The sequence below is a fragment of the Rutidosis leptorrhynchoides genome, chromosome 8 (assembly GCF_046630445.1).
Source record: "Rutidosis leptorrhynchoides isolate AG116_Rl617_1_P2 chromosome 8, CSIRO_AGI_Rlap_v1, whole genome shotgun sequence".
NCBI lineage: Eukaryota > Viridiplantae > Streptophyta > Magnoliopsida > Asterales > Asteraceae > Rutidosis > Rutidosis leptorrhynchoides.
The window spans coordinates 25,692,075-25,707,130 of NC_092340.1; the positions used below are offsets into that span (position 1 = coordinate 25,692,075).

General features: G+C 36.8%; 2 protein-coding genes across 2 annotated transcripts; one reads left to right on the plus strand and one right to left on the minus strand.

Moving 5' to 3' along the window:
* Positions 1 to 388: 388 nt before the first annotated feature.
* Positions 389 to 1,006, plus strand: LOC139861220 (WUSCHEL-related homeobox 5-like). Its single transcript, XM_071849537.1, has 3 exons — positions 389 to 698; positions 777 to 838; positions 872 to 1,006. The coding sequence occupies exons 1-3, from the start codon at positions 389 to 391 to the stop codon at positions 1,004 to 1,006; spliced, it is 507 nt and encodes a 168-aa protein (XP_071705638.1).
* Positions 1,007 to 12,787: 11,781 nt separating this feature from the next.
* LOC139861575 (nematode resistance protein-like HSPRO1) lies at positions 12,788 to 14,492 on the minus strand. The gene has a single exon (XM_071850009.1). The coding sequence runs from the start codon at positions 14,419 to 14,421 to the stop codon at positions 13,021 to 13,023; it is 1,401 nt and encodes a 466-aa protein (XP_071706110.1). The 5' UTR covers positions 14,422 to 14,492; the 3' UTR covers positions 12,788 to 13,020.
* Between the last annotated feature and the right edge of the window lie 564 nt (positions 14,493 to 15,056).

Sequence of the window (15,056 nt, forward strand, 5' to 3'; positions counted from 1 at the left end):
AATATCAGATATATGTCCTAAATAATGTGGCTTATGTTCATACTAGCTATTTTACCCTGTGACTACCTAAACTTCAGCTTTGTGCATGTCTATCTGTATCAAAATTACACAAAAAACCAAGCATAAAAAACATTTTTGTAAAAAAAAAATGGATCAATTCCTCAAAACTCTCCCATCCCTTTCCTAAATTCAAAGCAATATCAAAATATTATTATAAATTAATTAACACACTACTAAACAAAAACCTTATTTTCCCCCACTTACTTTATTTTTTTGTAATTAAATATTCCCTAAACTGTACTATATAATGCACCAACATGTACACTGTATCTTTTCAGTTCAGAAACTGATCAAAAAACAAAAAAGACCTATTCTCAGAGATCTAAATATGGATGAGGGAATGTCAGGTTTTGGTCTCAAACCTAGTCGCTTAGCTGGCGGCGGTGGTGGTGCTAAGTGTGGTCGATGGAACCCGACCAACGAACAAGTCAAAGTCTTAACAGACTTGTTCAGGTCGGGTTTAAAAACACCTACCACTGATCAAATACAAAAAATATCTTCACAGTTGAGCTTTTATGGAAAGATTGAGAGTAAAAATGTTTTTTATTGGTTTCAAAATCATAAAGCTAGGGAACGACAAAAACGTCGTCGCGTATATGTTGAAAATGACCAAAATGATCTTAATGTTGCAAAACAACGTAAGTCTACAAATTTTTTTTTTCTTATTAATAAATTCTACTGACGAATGACTAATTTCGTTTTGTATGTGTTAACAGATTTTGGTGATGCAACGGAGTCAGGAAAGGTGATAGAGACATTGCAGCTTTTTCCTCTGAATGCACTTGCTTTTTCTGATTATCAATCAGAAAAGTCAAGAGCGTTCGCAAGTGATGAATATAAAGAAAATGCATCACCGTACGCAAATATGTATACATGTGGAACGGAAATGGAAAACCATTATCATCGTCGAAATTTGTCATTAGATCTACGTTTAAGTTTCATGTGAAGGAAACTAATGATCATGAGAACTTTAAATATCTTTGAACAAACAACGTTGATCCTATGTTCTGTTTAAATGATATTGTACTTGGTTTTTAGTTGTAATATTTCAAGTTGTTCCGATATTGACCGTATTAGAATGTCATATAGTAGTACCATTGTCACGTGCTTGAGATTGTCAGGATGTTAATGTAAATTTATTGTTCTTTAATGTATGATTATGATTATGATTGGTCCAAGATTATGAATATTTAAATAGCTTTCTATATTTATCTATGTTTAAGCATTAATATATAAATTAATTACATATATTAATTACATATTTATAACTAATTGTTGTCATGAATAATACTATTATTTAAAAAGTATAAAAGAAAAGTCGATATTAAAAAAATTTATATTTATGTTTTGCAATTAATGCAATAGAGGCTGGGATTCGGTTTTTGAATGGTAGGCCTTGTTATGTTGGGATGGTGGTTATAGTGTTGCTTGTATGTTGAAACCCGCCGATTCCGATAGTCTGACAGCTGCCGACGGCTACCTAGTACGGCTGGCAGCTGCCGGCGGCTACCTAGTACGGCTGGCGACTGCTGGCGGCCTTTATTGGTTTCTAGCGGTGGCTGATGGTCCATGACGGCTGTAGGCGGCTGCACTCGGTGGTTAGTGGTTGCTGCTAGTGCAGTTGGTGGCTACCTTGTGGCCTAAATACTGATCGGTGGTTGTCTGGTGGCTGCTAGTAGCGACAGATACGATGGTGGCTGTTGACTATTGATGTTGCTGTTGGTGGCTGCTAGTGGCAGCCGATAGCCTACGGTGGTACTGGTGGCGGTTGGTTGCCGCTAATTTGCGACCGGTGTTTGCAGGTTTGTAAATGTCCTTAGAAAATTTGGCGAAGATGACTGGCTCCTTTATGGGTTGGTTATGCATTTGGTTCCGATTTGTTGCAGCTGGTTTGGTTCATTCATTCCATTTTTCCCGTCGTCGGGTCTTTAGTGGGCTTGATGTTGTTGCTGGCGCTGTCGACTTTGTTGACTTCGAGAAATATGCCTCTGGTGTTCTTGGGTTGCCCGGTGAATAATTTGGATTGGCGGTTTCTGGGGATGATGATGCGGGGTTAGATTCGGGGCGGGGGTTTATGTGTTTGTATTAAGCTTAGGTAAGGTGGTTGTCATTGTTGTTTGATATTTCATTTGTAATTCATATAGTGCTCACTCTATATTTAATGTTGCCGTTCAGTGTGTTTAGAACGAATATAGTGAGTGTCATGGAGTTTTGGTAGTCTGTGACCAAGTACTCCAGTCTATAGATAGTTATGATTTGCTTATTGTAGCTCCACCGGAACTTCAGTTCTATTATATATATATATATATATATATATATATATATATATATATATATATATATATATATATATATATATATATATATATATATATATATATATATATATATTTTCTATTAAAATCCGATAATGTTGATGTCATTATTAGGCTAATTCCTTTATTAAGAAAAAATCAAAAAGAAAAAGAAAAAAATTTAAGCGGTGATGTCATTAATCTAAATAATTTTGAACTAAAATTAAATTTTATTAATTCATTATTATTATTATTAAATCTTATTAATAATTATTTGAATTATTAAAATTAAATAAGTTGAATTATTTTAATTAATTATTTTAAATTGAGTACGAAAAGGTATATAAAAGCTAGGCAGAAGGAAACTAATTTTAAATTTATATTTTAATTTTCATTTTTAAAATAAAATAAAAACTAATATTATCTCTTATGATTGGATGTGGATTGTTTAATACGCATTTTAGGTGTTTGATGAAATGTTCAGCTGACGAGTTTTTTAGTCGGACTCTGTGGTTTTACGGGTCATTAAACTAAATAACTTTAGCATTTACGTTCACTTAATACCTAAAACATATGATTAAACTATTTCATTTAAACAAACCCGTGGTTTCACGGGTCATTTATGACGATGTCATTATTAGGTTAATTCCTTTGTTAAGAAAAAATCAAAAAGAAAAAGAAAAAAATTTAAGCATGGTAGGTGATGTCATCAATCTAAATAATTTTGAATTAAAATTAAATCTTATTAATTCATTATTATTGTTAAAACTTATTAATAATTATTTGAATTATTAAAATTAAATAAGTTTGAATTATTTTAATTAATTATTTTGAATTGAGTACGAGAAGGTATAAAAACTAGGCTGAAGAAAAACAATTTTAAATTTATATTTTAATTTACATTTTTAAAATAAAATGACAACCAATATTACCTCTTATGATTTGATGTGGATTGTTTAATATGCATTTTAGGTGTTTGATGAAATGTTCAGCTGACGAGTTTCTTAGTCGGACTCTGTGGTTTTACGGGTCATTAAACTAAATAACTTTAGCATTTACGTTCACTTAATACCTAAAACATATGATTAAACTATTTCGTTTAAACAAACTCGTGGTTCTACGGGTCATTTCACTAGTATTAATATTTTGGGCAAAAAGAAATTAATTTAACAGGGGTTAATAACTTAAACATGGTATGATTAATCGTGTCCATATGAATTACGTTTAACATTCTCCTATAATTTATTATTGAGTATTAAATAATCCGAGGGAAGTAAAAATCTTCAGATTTTAAAAAATTGCTATGGATCCACTTCCATCGGTACCTTCTTAGAGCATCCTTGTAAGAATACTTCTTGCAAAAGAAGGTAGAAGACACAAACTTGGTGGGCTCGATTATTCTTTATTTGATATAAATTTATTATTTCAGTATTAGGTGTTACGACTAATTCTGGAACTCAATATTCAGTTATTCAGTCATCAGACGACGTGTTCAGTTTTGCTTCGGTATTTCTGTGGAAATGTTGACACAAATGATGTAACTTCAATTCTCAAATGATCTGGTTATGGGTTTATGTATAGAATACAGGCCCAAATAATGTTCTATGGGCTTTTAGGAATACCAAATTTGTATTTTTTGTGAATCGGGTTTTTATTGCATCCCTAAGCCTTTCCCATCATAATTTATGTAATTCCACATGGCCCAAGTTCCATATGGGGCTTGATTTCTCATATCCATTATATTTTAACTTTAGTCCATTCAATAGTAATACGAGTCTAATTCATACGAGCCCACTTAATACGCTAAAGAGAAAATCTTCTTTGGTCAACGTAACCATCAACCATCCAATATTCATCGTGACTACGGACTACGGTTGTGAAGATTTCCAGCCTACAATCTAGAAGCCCACCTTCTAGATATTCAAAGTAGGCAACCTTGACAACTCATATGGAAGTAGCAAATTTGATAACGATGACGGCCGCCAACCTTCTCCGTTCACACCATTCCACCGCCATAGAATTTTTACTATAAATAGAGGTGCAAACCTCAGTTGTAAATCACCCCAAATGACTCAGAGAAGTGTAATCACAACCTAGATAGTGTGTGTGAGTTTTGAGAAAAAAATTTTAAGAGTTTTGTAATACTCTGTAAATCTATTCTTGTGAGTAATAGAGTTTTTTTTCTCTCAAATTTGTATCTCCCAATGTCCAGGCGATCCCCTCTTCCTAACAAGTTGTATCAGAGCTTGGTTAGAGACGTTGGTCGAGTTTTTGGGTTTTCTGAAGTTTTCTCAAAATTCAATTTTGAGTGTACCATTGGATTCGTCTCGTCGAACCGAGTCCAACGCAAAAAACGGCGACTTAAACGGAGTTATAACGAGCCCAGAAAACGCGGTCAAAGTTTGGTCAACCTGCCGGAATCTCGCCGGAGAAGACGACCGGTGACGGAATTTTCGCCGGAGAATACGATCACTGTAGCAATTCACTGTAGCAGCTGGCGGTACTGTAGCAAGTTCCTGTTGAAGTACTGTAGCAATTCTGAAATTTTACAATTTGGTCCCTGAAATTTTCAGAAATTCATTTTTGGTCCCTGAAAGTTTAAAAAATTATAATTTTGCCCCATAAGTGGAATTTAAGCCTTCGAAGTGTCTATTTCACCATTTTTAACCGTTCCGAACGTAACGGTGATCTCTGTTTTCTACAATTCAACCCCGTTTGTGTTGAAAAATTATTTTTAAGGTGATAATGTCCACAGAAGAGTCAACATCATCTTCCGGAGCTATGATTATGCTCACAGCCACAAACTACACGCTGTGAAAACCTCAGATAGAAGATCTCCTCAGCTGTAAGGATTTGTTCGATCCTATTGAATTGAAGGGTATAAACCCTGATTCTGCCAAAGAGAAAGAGTGGAAGAAATCAAACCAAAAAACTATTGGTCAGATCCGTCAATGGATTGATCATAGTGTCTTCCACCATGTTGCACAAGAGACAGACGCATATGTCCTCTGGAAAAAGTTGGAGGACATGTATCAGGCCAAGACTGCTCGGAATAAAGCCCTGCTGATGAGGCGTTTAGTCAACATGAAGCTCAAAAGTGGAACTTCAGTTGCCGAGCATACCAGTGAGTTCCAGAACTTGGTCAACCAGTTATCGTCTGTAGAGATGCCGCTTGGCGATGAAGTTCAGGCGCTATTACTACTTAGTTCTCTTCCCGATAGCTGGGAAACGCTGGTCGTAACACTCAGCAACTCAGCTCCGAATGGCAAACTTACCATGTCAATGGTCAAGGATGCCTTATTCAGTGAAGAGGCAAGGAGAAAGGAAATGGGCACAGATCAGAACCATGCCTTTGTCACAGAGAATCAGGGGAGACAACGAATGAGTAGCAAAAACAAATGGAGAGGCAGAAGCAAGAGCAGGGGCAGGTCAGCTGATGGCAGAAAACCAACATATAAATTCCATCATTGTGGATTAGAGGGACATATGAAAAAGAACTACTATAGATTGAAAGAGGAACAAGATCAAAGCAGTTCACAGCCGAAGAATAAGGGTGGAGAAACATTAGTTGCTATCACAGGTGATGTAGCTTATTGTTCAACTCATGATGAGACATGCCTTCACGTCTCACGAGAAGACACAGAATGGGTGGTAGATACTGCAGCTTCCTACCACGTGACTCCATACAAGGAATACTTCACAACATACAAAGCTGGAGACTTTGGAGCTGTGAAGATGGGAAATTCCAGTTCCGCTGAGATTGTCGGAATTGGTGATGTCAAGATAAAGATAAGTTCCGGGAGCACAATCACTCTGAAGGATGTCCGCCATGTGTCAGATCTTAGGCTGAATTTACTTTCTGGGATAGCTCTCGACAAACAGGGCTATGATAGTCATTTCAGTAAAGGCACATGGAAATTGTCAAGAGGCGCTATGATAGTCGCTCGAGGATACATTTGTGGCACACTGTACAAGACTCATGTGAAGATCTGCACAGACAGTATTAATGTTGCAGAAAAGGAGGCTTCACAAAATTTATGGCACCAGAGACTCGGCCACATGAGTGAAAAAGGGTTGTCTACCCTAATAAAGAAGGAGCTTATCAATATAGACAAGGACGCTGCACTAGATCCTTGCAATCATTGTCTGTTTGGTAAGCATCAAAGAGTCTCGTTTAATTCATCTTCAACGAGAAAATCAGAGTTACTCAGTCTGGTACACTATGATGTTTGCGGTCCCTTAGAGGTTGAATCAATTGGCAGCAACCGATACTTTCTAACATTTATCGATGATGCTTCTCGAAAGGTGTGGGTATATTTCTTGCGGACGAAAGACCAGGTGTTGGATTACTTCAAACAGTTCCATGTAATGGTAGAACGTGAGACAGGAAAGAAGTTAAAGTGTCTTCGATCTGACAATGGTAAAGCAGAAAGAATGAACCGAACAATCATGGAACGTGTTCGGAGCATGCTCAGTATGGCTAAGCTGCCAAAGCCATTCTGGGGAGAAGCAGTCAGAGCCGCATGTTACTTGATCAACCGATCTCCATCAGTACCACTGAATTTTGAAGTTCCGGAGAAACTTGGGTCTGGAAAGGATCCATCATGCTCTCACTTAAGAGTATTTGGATGTTTAGAGTACGCACATGTATCCATGGAGCTCAGGCAGAAGCTGGATGTAAAATCTACTCCATGCATATTCATAGGCTATGGAGATGAAGAATTTGGATACAGATTATGGGATCCGAAGGAGAAAAAGGTGATCAGAAGTAGGGACGTGGTGTTCCATGAAAGCCAGACAATGGAAGATATTGAAAAGCCCACAATATCTCAGAAGACAAATGTTGCTGCTCAGGTGCCAGAAGCAACAATAGATTCATTCATGAGAAATGAATATTCAGTGCAAGAAGAAATGCCAGAAGTAGAAGATTATGGAGAAAATGACGGTGCTGAGCAGGGGGAGCCACAACCCCATCTGCCAGACGTTCCAACACCATCACAAGGTCAAGATGATGGTAGATCTCCTCAGAATGTTCCAGAAGTTCGTAGATCTGAACGAGGTCGGATTCCATCGAGTAGATATCCAGAATCCGAGTACCTTCTACTTGCTGAAGATGGAGAACCAGAGAGTTTTCATGAAGCAGTAACTCATAAGAATAAAGAAAAATGGTTGCTCGCAATGCAGAATGAGATGGATTCTCTACAGAAAAATCAAACTTATGAGATTGTAGAACTTCCACGCGGGAAGAAGGCACTAAAAAATAAATTGGTGTTCAAGCTGAAAAAGGATGGCAGCGGAAAAGTGGTGAAATACAAAGCACGGCTTGTAGTCAAAGGATTCCAACAGAAGAAAGGGATTGATTTTGACGAGATATTTTCACCAGTAGTCAAGATGACTTCAATTAGAGTCATACTTGGATTGGTCGCAAGTATGAACTTGGAGCTTGAACAGATGGATGTAAAGACAGCTTTTCTTCATGGAGATTTACATAAAGAAATTTACATGGAGCAGCCGGAAGGTTTTGAGGTTTCAGGAGATAACCTCGTATGCAAGCTGAAGAAAAGTTTGTATGGTTTGAAGCAGACACCTAGGCAGTGGTACAAGAAGTTTGACTCGTGCATGGTGAGTCACGGGTACAAGAAAACTGCAGCAGATGAGTGTGTCTACATTCAGAAGTTTTTTGAAGGAGATTTCGTTGCTCTTCTACTATATGTAGACGATATTTTGATCGTAGGGAAAGACGCAACGAAGATCAACCAGCTGAAGAAGGAACTCTCTAAGTCTTTTGACATGAAAGACTTAGGACAGGCTCAACAGATTTTGGGAATGCAGATAACCCGAGACAGGAAGAATAAAAGGTTATGGCTATCTCAGGAGAAGTATATTGAACGAGTGCTTTCACGTTTCAATATGAACAATGCCAAACCTGTTAGCATTCCATTAGCCAACCATTTCAAGTTAAGCAAGAGTTCTTGTCCCTCATCCAAGGAAGAGATCGGGGAGATGTCTTCAGTACCATATTCTTCAGCAGTTGGAAGTTTGATGTATGCAATGGTGTGTACAAGGCCCGATATTGCTCACGCAGTGGGAACAGTGAGTTGTTTTCTCTCGAACCCCGGGAAAGAGCATTGGAATGCGGTAAATGGATTCTCATATATCTTAAGGGTACAACGAATCTATGTCTTTGTTACGGGGGAGCTGATCCAATCTTGGAAGGCTATACAGATGCGGATATGGCCGGAGATCCTGATAGTAGAAAATCTACTTCAGGATTCATTTACACTTTTGCAGGAGGAGCTGTTTCATGGCAGTCAAGACTACAAAAGTGTGTTGCATTATCCACAACTGAAGCAGAGTATATTGCTGCCGCAGAAGTTGAAAAAGAAATGTTGTGGTTAAAGCGTTATCTCCAAGAATTTGGAATCAAGCAAAAGGAGTACAAGGTACATTCTGACAGTCAGAGTGCTCTAGATTTGAGCAAGAACTCCATGTACCATTCCCGTACAAAACATATTGATATTCGCTATCATTGGATACGCGAGGTAATTGATCGACAACTGTTGAGACTAGTGAAGATCCATACAAAGGAGAATCCTACGGATACGTTAACAAAGGTGGTGACTCGAGAGAAGTTGGAGTTATGCAAAGACATAACTGGAATGTTTGTGGATTCGGCTGTAGGGGGAGAATTGAAGATTTCCAGCCTACAATCTAGAAGCCCACCTTCTAGATATTCAAAGTAGGCAACCTTGACAACTCATATGGAAGTAGCAAATTTGATAACGATGACGGCCGCCAACCTTCTCCGTTCACACCATTCCACCGTCATAGAATTTTTACTATAAATAGAGGTGCAAACCTCAGTTGTAAATCACCCCAAATCACTCAGAGAAGTGTAATCACAACCTAGATAGTGTGTGTGACTTTTGAGAAATTTTTTTTAAGAGTTTTGTAATACTCTGTAAATCTATTCTTGTGAGTAATAGAGTTGTTTTTCTCTCAAATTTGTATCTCCCAACGTTCAGGCGATCCCCTCTTCCTAACAGGTTGTTGAAGGTGTACAAATTGTATATTGGTCTCGCTGTTTATAAAGTTCACTTATTTTGCTTTCATTATTTTTATAAACCGTTAACTGAAACCTTGGCATATTTTTTTCATTTCTGAATGCGCGTTTTACTTTCGATGCATACATGAATGTTGTTGCTGCCTTTAGAATATATGCTTCATAGAATCATAGTAAGTTTTCTTCATGTTCTTATTAAGAGTTCCTTACCTGTATCATCATTTGAGATGGTCCGAGCAATTGATTATGTTATCTCATTCTTTTTCCGAAAATGACAAGATTTTGGAACAACACACAAGCTTTATCATGCTTAGAACACAATAGCTTTTTATGTAGTTGTTACACTTGTGTAGATTTTACAAGGCGTTACACACTTACACTTGTGTAGATTTAGCATACTTGATTCATTTTTATGTAGTTGTTACACTTGTGTAGATTTAGCATACTTAATTCATTTTTATAAATTATGGAGAATGAAAAAAAAAAAAAAATCAATATCTATGGTGGATGTTGGCCTATCAGATTTGTAAAATTGCAACAGTGGCGGATATTAGTGTATCCGTAGGGTGGTATCGGTCCCACTGATTTTGAAACAAAAATTACACTAATTTTTTTTTCCTCCTAAAATAATAAGGTTTTTTTAGTGTTGACCCCCTTTCATTAGTTTTACCCCTCCTGAAGTCGAGTTCAAGTTCCGCCTTATTGCACCACTCTTTTTTATCGTTCACACATGTCTAGATTTTACCATGTGTTAATGTTTCTAAACAGAAATTGTGAAGACATTACAATGTCGTCATTGGCTGCTAATGCTACTAGTGCCCTTCTTATAAGGGCAAAAGGTAATCTAATTGACGTCTAACTCATCAGCAAATATTGAAGAATGGGTCGATTTGGGTTATATTGAGCTTGAACAGGTCAAATATGACAACTCAAAAGAGTGAGTCAAAATGAAACGGTTGATATGGGTTGTACAGTTCAAGCGGCTCAAAATTTACACCTAATGTATATCTAATGCATCAGCCTCTGAAGCCTCTTGATACAAACAACATCAATATTACTAATGCAGTTTTTGAAAAATCAACAAATTAATTTAAAAAGAAGAAATCTTATTTGTTGAGGAAAAACTTCTTTTGGGGCAACCTGGTCTGGCCCATTTTGACCCGAACATAAATGTTTTATTCTGATTTCTATCCGAACTTGCTTAACAGGCTTATTAAACCCACTAAAACAACCCTTTCTGATTTTTTTGTTTTAGGTTGTATAATGCCACCCTTAAACATGTAGGATCATGTAAACATGATTAAACAATCTTATCTTCAATATCGAGTACGGAATAACTCGATATTGGGTTTTATATCAAAACAATTAACCAAAACAATTAATCAAAACAATGATCTTAGCGATATAATAGACTTTAGGATGATTAAGATCAACCCACAAGAGTGCTAGACGACTAGGTAATCGGATACAAGGTTTAGAAGGGTTTAGGGTTCGTAACCCTAAAAATGAACCCGATTTGAACATTAAATACTAACAGCACGTACAACCGTGCGGTTGCAGGATGCAACCGTGCGGTTGCCCATTGGACCCGTACGGATGCATTCTGCATCCGTGCGGTTGCACTTCAAGTGTGTAAATTAAACACTAAATGTATAACAACTCTTATACTATTACACACCGCATATTATAATGAACTTGGACTAACGTCGTGCACCAACAAAACAATTGTTTGGTTTATCTAACTTATGGTTCCCTTCGGTTACTCAATCTCAATCAAATTCGAGATTTTTGAGCTACTATTCATCCAATTGACACCCAATTTTGTTGTTACATGGGTTTGTTATAACTTTGACAACTTTATTGTCTTTGCCTACTTGGTAAACAGAAAAAACAAGTGTATTTATGTTCAGAATTTTATGCCATGAGCATATTATGTAATTATGTATTTGGAACTTATCCGTTAGCTCTAGGAATGGGCAATCAAACACTCCATTCACTACAAAATCGGACGTCTTCGACATTGTTCGACGGCGACAATGTTAAATTCTTCTTTTTCCCACCCTAACATTTTAGAGTTTACACATTTCCAATGATGATAGGGACTTGTGTAGTGAAGTTAGTTTTGGTACCATTCAGCCTCCATACTACAATTGTTTTCTTTATCTTTGGTTTGTTTCTTTTCATGTGCAAATTGCTGCAGTTACCAAAAGCATGCCTTACTTAAAGACTTGCTTGTCTTGTTCCATGTTCTCATTTACTTTGGAAATTGTTTTATTATTTTACTAGTATATTAGCTAAATTATTTAAATATGAAGGGGATGATAAGATCAAACCAAGTTGTAGGGCAATTGTCATTCTTTTCACACCATAACCAGTTAATGCAGGAAGAAAATTAGGCTAAAGACATCACACATTTGTTGAATTCCTGTCTTCTAAAAGCAAAACAGGCTGCTCATGAAGATTGATAGTAACGCCGAATTGTTTTCTTTTACTTTTCTTTAATTCTACTCATTATTATTATTAACAAATTTAAAAAGGTAACATCTAATATTACAAAGTAATTTTGTTTTTATCATCAATAGATCAATACACCTCAAATCTCCATCAGTCAATTTCATGGTTGTACAACTTAAGTATGAGTGGATAACAACCAAAGCTGTTTTGTAAAAAGTCACATACGATATTAAATTAATTAAATCTTTGTTTATCACTCAAAATTACAACGTTTCATGCCTTAGACCATTTGTAATGGGCCTTATAATTGGTAGGGGCTACTTTTACAACATTTCTCACTACAAACGTCAAAATAACATCATCTAAAAATATTGTAAAAACTTTATCATGTCTATTGTCCTAAGTGTACAAGTATATCCAACTTAATTACGTTATAATCAATAAAGTCGGTGATTGGTGATATGCACCAATAATATCCATCCATCGCTACCTAAACAATAACGACAGCTACAAATGAATCAAGTCATAAAAAGAGATGGATAACTTGTTTCCATTTCCATTAGTCTTATTATAAATCTTATCTTATCATATAAAGTAGGTCATATATTATTATTTTTTATTCATTTATTTATTTATTTTTTTACGACGCTTATCATTTGCACACACACGCGTTCGGGAAGAAACCCGAATCGCATTACAGAAACCCGATTCTTTAACCATCCTGAGGGGCAGGCGGACCAAATTTGAATCCTGAATGGATCCGAGAGAAAACACCCTGGATTCAATCTGGATATCCATATTTCAGGCAGATTAATTAATATGATGAGTAGAGCGAGACTCGAACCATGACTTAACCTCAACTCCAACGCTATTTTAAAGTATCAACAAACATCAAAGATATAGCAAGTCGGTTCAATAAAGAAATTGAATATTATACATTATACATATTAATTAAATTAATATTTCTGAATGGAAGACATGAAGAATTTTAGTATACAACAAACATTGACCCTAGACCTTATCCACCAATCAAATTCCTAGTGTTACTTTGACTTCCAATTTCATTCCTTTCTTTTTCAATATTCAACAACAAAGCCTAATCCTGCTCCTGCCTGTAAAACACGACCGAGTCACACCGAGTCAACTCATCTACCTACGTTTCCCTTCATAACTCCAATAGTCACCCAAAAACGTCTTTGCACCATCCAAACTCGGAAAATAAGTCGGTTCTAGAATGATCTGACCCAACGAATCATTCGAATTAACCGTTGCAAATGCTGAACTACCTAACGCTTCAACGCTCCCCATCACTATCACTAACAACTGTTTATACGAATAGTAAAACCTTTTTACAGCCGCTTCAATCGCTTGTAAACCTTGTAACAAATGAATCTTCACTGCATTGTGTTTTTTCCTGTACAGTTTCATTGCAGCTTCTTGTATCCTGGGCCCACCCATTGGATCAACTTCTACTTCGAGAATAAACGGCACTTTATGCCGTAAATCTTTACACATTTTCGTTATCTCAACTAACGACTTCGATCGAAAGCAAAACGTCTCCGGTTCAGACGTCGTTTTAATATCGAGCTGATTCTTCAACCGCAAAAAGTCGTCAGGATCCATTAACAAATGCAAATATTCAATTTCGATCAACAGTTTCCATATCTGTTCGAGAATATAACAATCACTAGAAGCTTTTTCAAATTCATTCGAATCGATCTCCAATTCGATTCGTTTAAGTAGCTGATACGCCACGTGTATCCACGATTCAAGTATCTGTTGCGTCGTGAATAGCGTTCTGTTTTCGTAATTGTTAACATTCGCCTGATCTGGTGGCGTTTTGGTTAATGAATGAAGCTCAGAAGGCTTACAAACGACGTCGTAATTTAAGCTAGGCTTACCGCTTAAATTCGGTTCACCTAAACCTAATGTGTACGGACATCTTCTCATTTGGCACTCGATTGAATACATGATGAATTGAGCTATATCTTCCGATTTCTTCCACGTGGCAAGCCGCGGTAACAGGCTTTGTTCGCTGATCTGACTGACTAAAACCGTCGCGTCATCGTTTTCGTTTAGCTTCCAAACGTCCGCCGAGCTGCCCTCTCGCGTCAACACGCCCGTTGTTTTTCCGATATCAACAATCGGCGCGTTACAAATTTCATCATCTTCACAGGAAAACGAAATTATTGATAATTGGCTCGTCGATAACATCTCCAGTCTCCGACACCACTCCCGTTGATTCGTGTACGTTCGAGGATCCGATAACATGACGGAGATTAACCGGAAGGTGAGCTCGAGAGCGAAGAAGGCCGGTTTTAAAACGACCTCGTTTTTCCAGTTGGAAAAAACGACGTCGTTCCATAAGGTTTTGATTTCGGGTAGACGGATGTAATGTTCGTATGCTAAACAAGCGGATTCGGATGCGGGTGATAAGTTCTGGGCGAAAACGGGTAGTTTGTTGGAAGATGGATTCGGTCTTGGTGATCTGGTTGTTGGCATGTTATCGGAGGTTGATATTGTTTGTGATTTGCAGTTTAGATTGACCATTTTTTTGTGTACATGTATTTGGTGAGTTTTTAGTGAGTATGAAAATTTTTATTGGATTTTTTTAAATGAAGTTGGATATGAGATATGGTATTTATAAAGGGTGGTGGTTTAAGGATATGGGTGATGAGGAGATGGTAAGAAAGGCGTGTAGATATGTGGATCATGGAATTTGAAAGTCGTATTTAAAAAAAAAAAAAATTATATTTTATTTTCAGACTTTAAGAGTGAAAAAAATTAATGTCAACCTTAAAGTTTGTCATTTTTTTTTTTTGAAAAGCCAAACAATATTATTAAAATATAGAAAAGAGTACAATCGGGATGTCCAGGGACATAATTACAATCAACGAGTAAGTAAATATCTATATGTAAACTCGAAGAGGGATGCTAAAAACTAAAGACTAACACGAAGAAATGAACAAAAGGGTTGGTTAATATGATGGTAGGAAAAAGCCTTCATCCACCGGTCACTACTTAGGAGGATCAACTTGAAAAGACAAGCCGGACTAGAACTCGAAAAACAGTGCTGATCAAGCAGCGACAAAGCAATCGAGCCTAGTACCACTTAGACCCCACTAAATAATAAACCGACGGAATCCGGCATAAAAAACCTACGTTAACCAACACCTACTCTAGAA

Coding starts and splice junctions, on each gene's coding strand:
- LOC139861575 (XM_071850009.1), bottom strand. CDS start 14,421: ATGGTCAATCTAAACTGCAAATCACAAACAATATCAACCTCCGATAAC.
- LOC139861220 (XM_071849537.1), top strand. CDS start 389: ATGGATGAGGGAATGTCAGGTTTTGGTCTCAAACCTAGTCGCTTAGCT. Junction 699..776: donor TCTTAATGTTGCAAAACAAC/GTAAGTCTACAA, acceptor ATGTGTTAACAG/ATTTTGGTGATGCAACGGAG. Junction 839..871: donor TGCAGCTTTTTCCTCTGAAT/GCACTTGCTTTT, acceptor CAATCAGAAAAG/TCAAGAGCGTTCGCAAGTGA.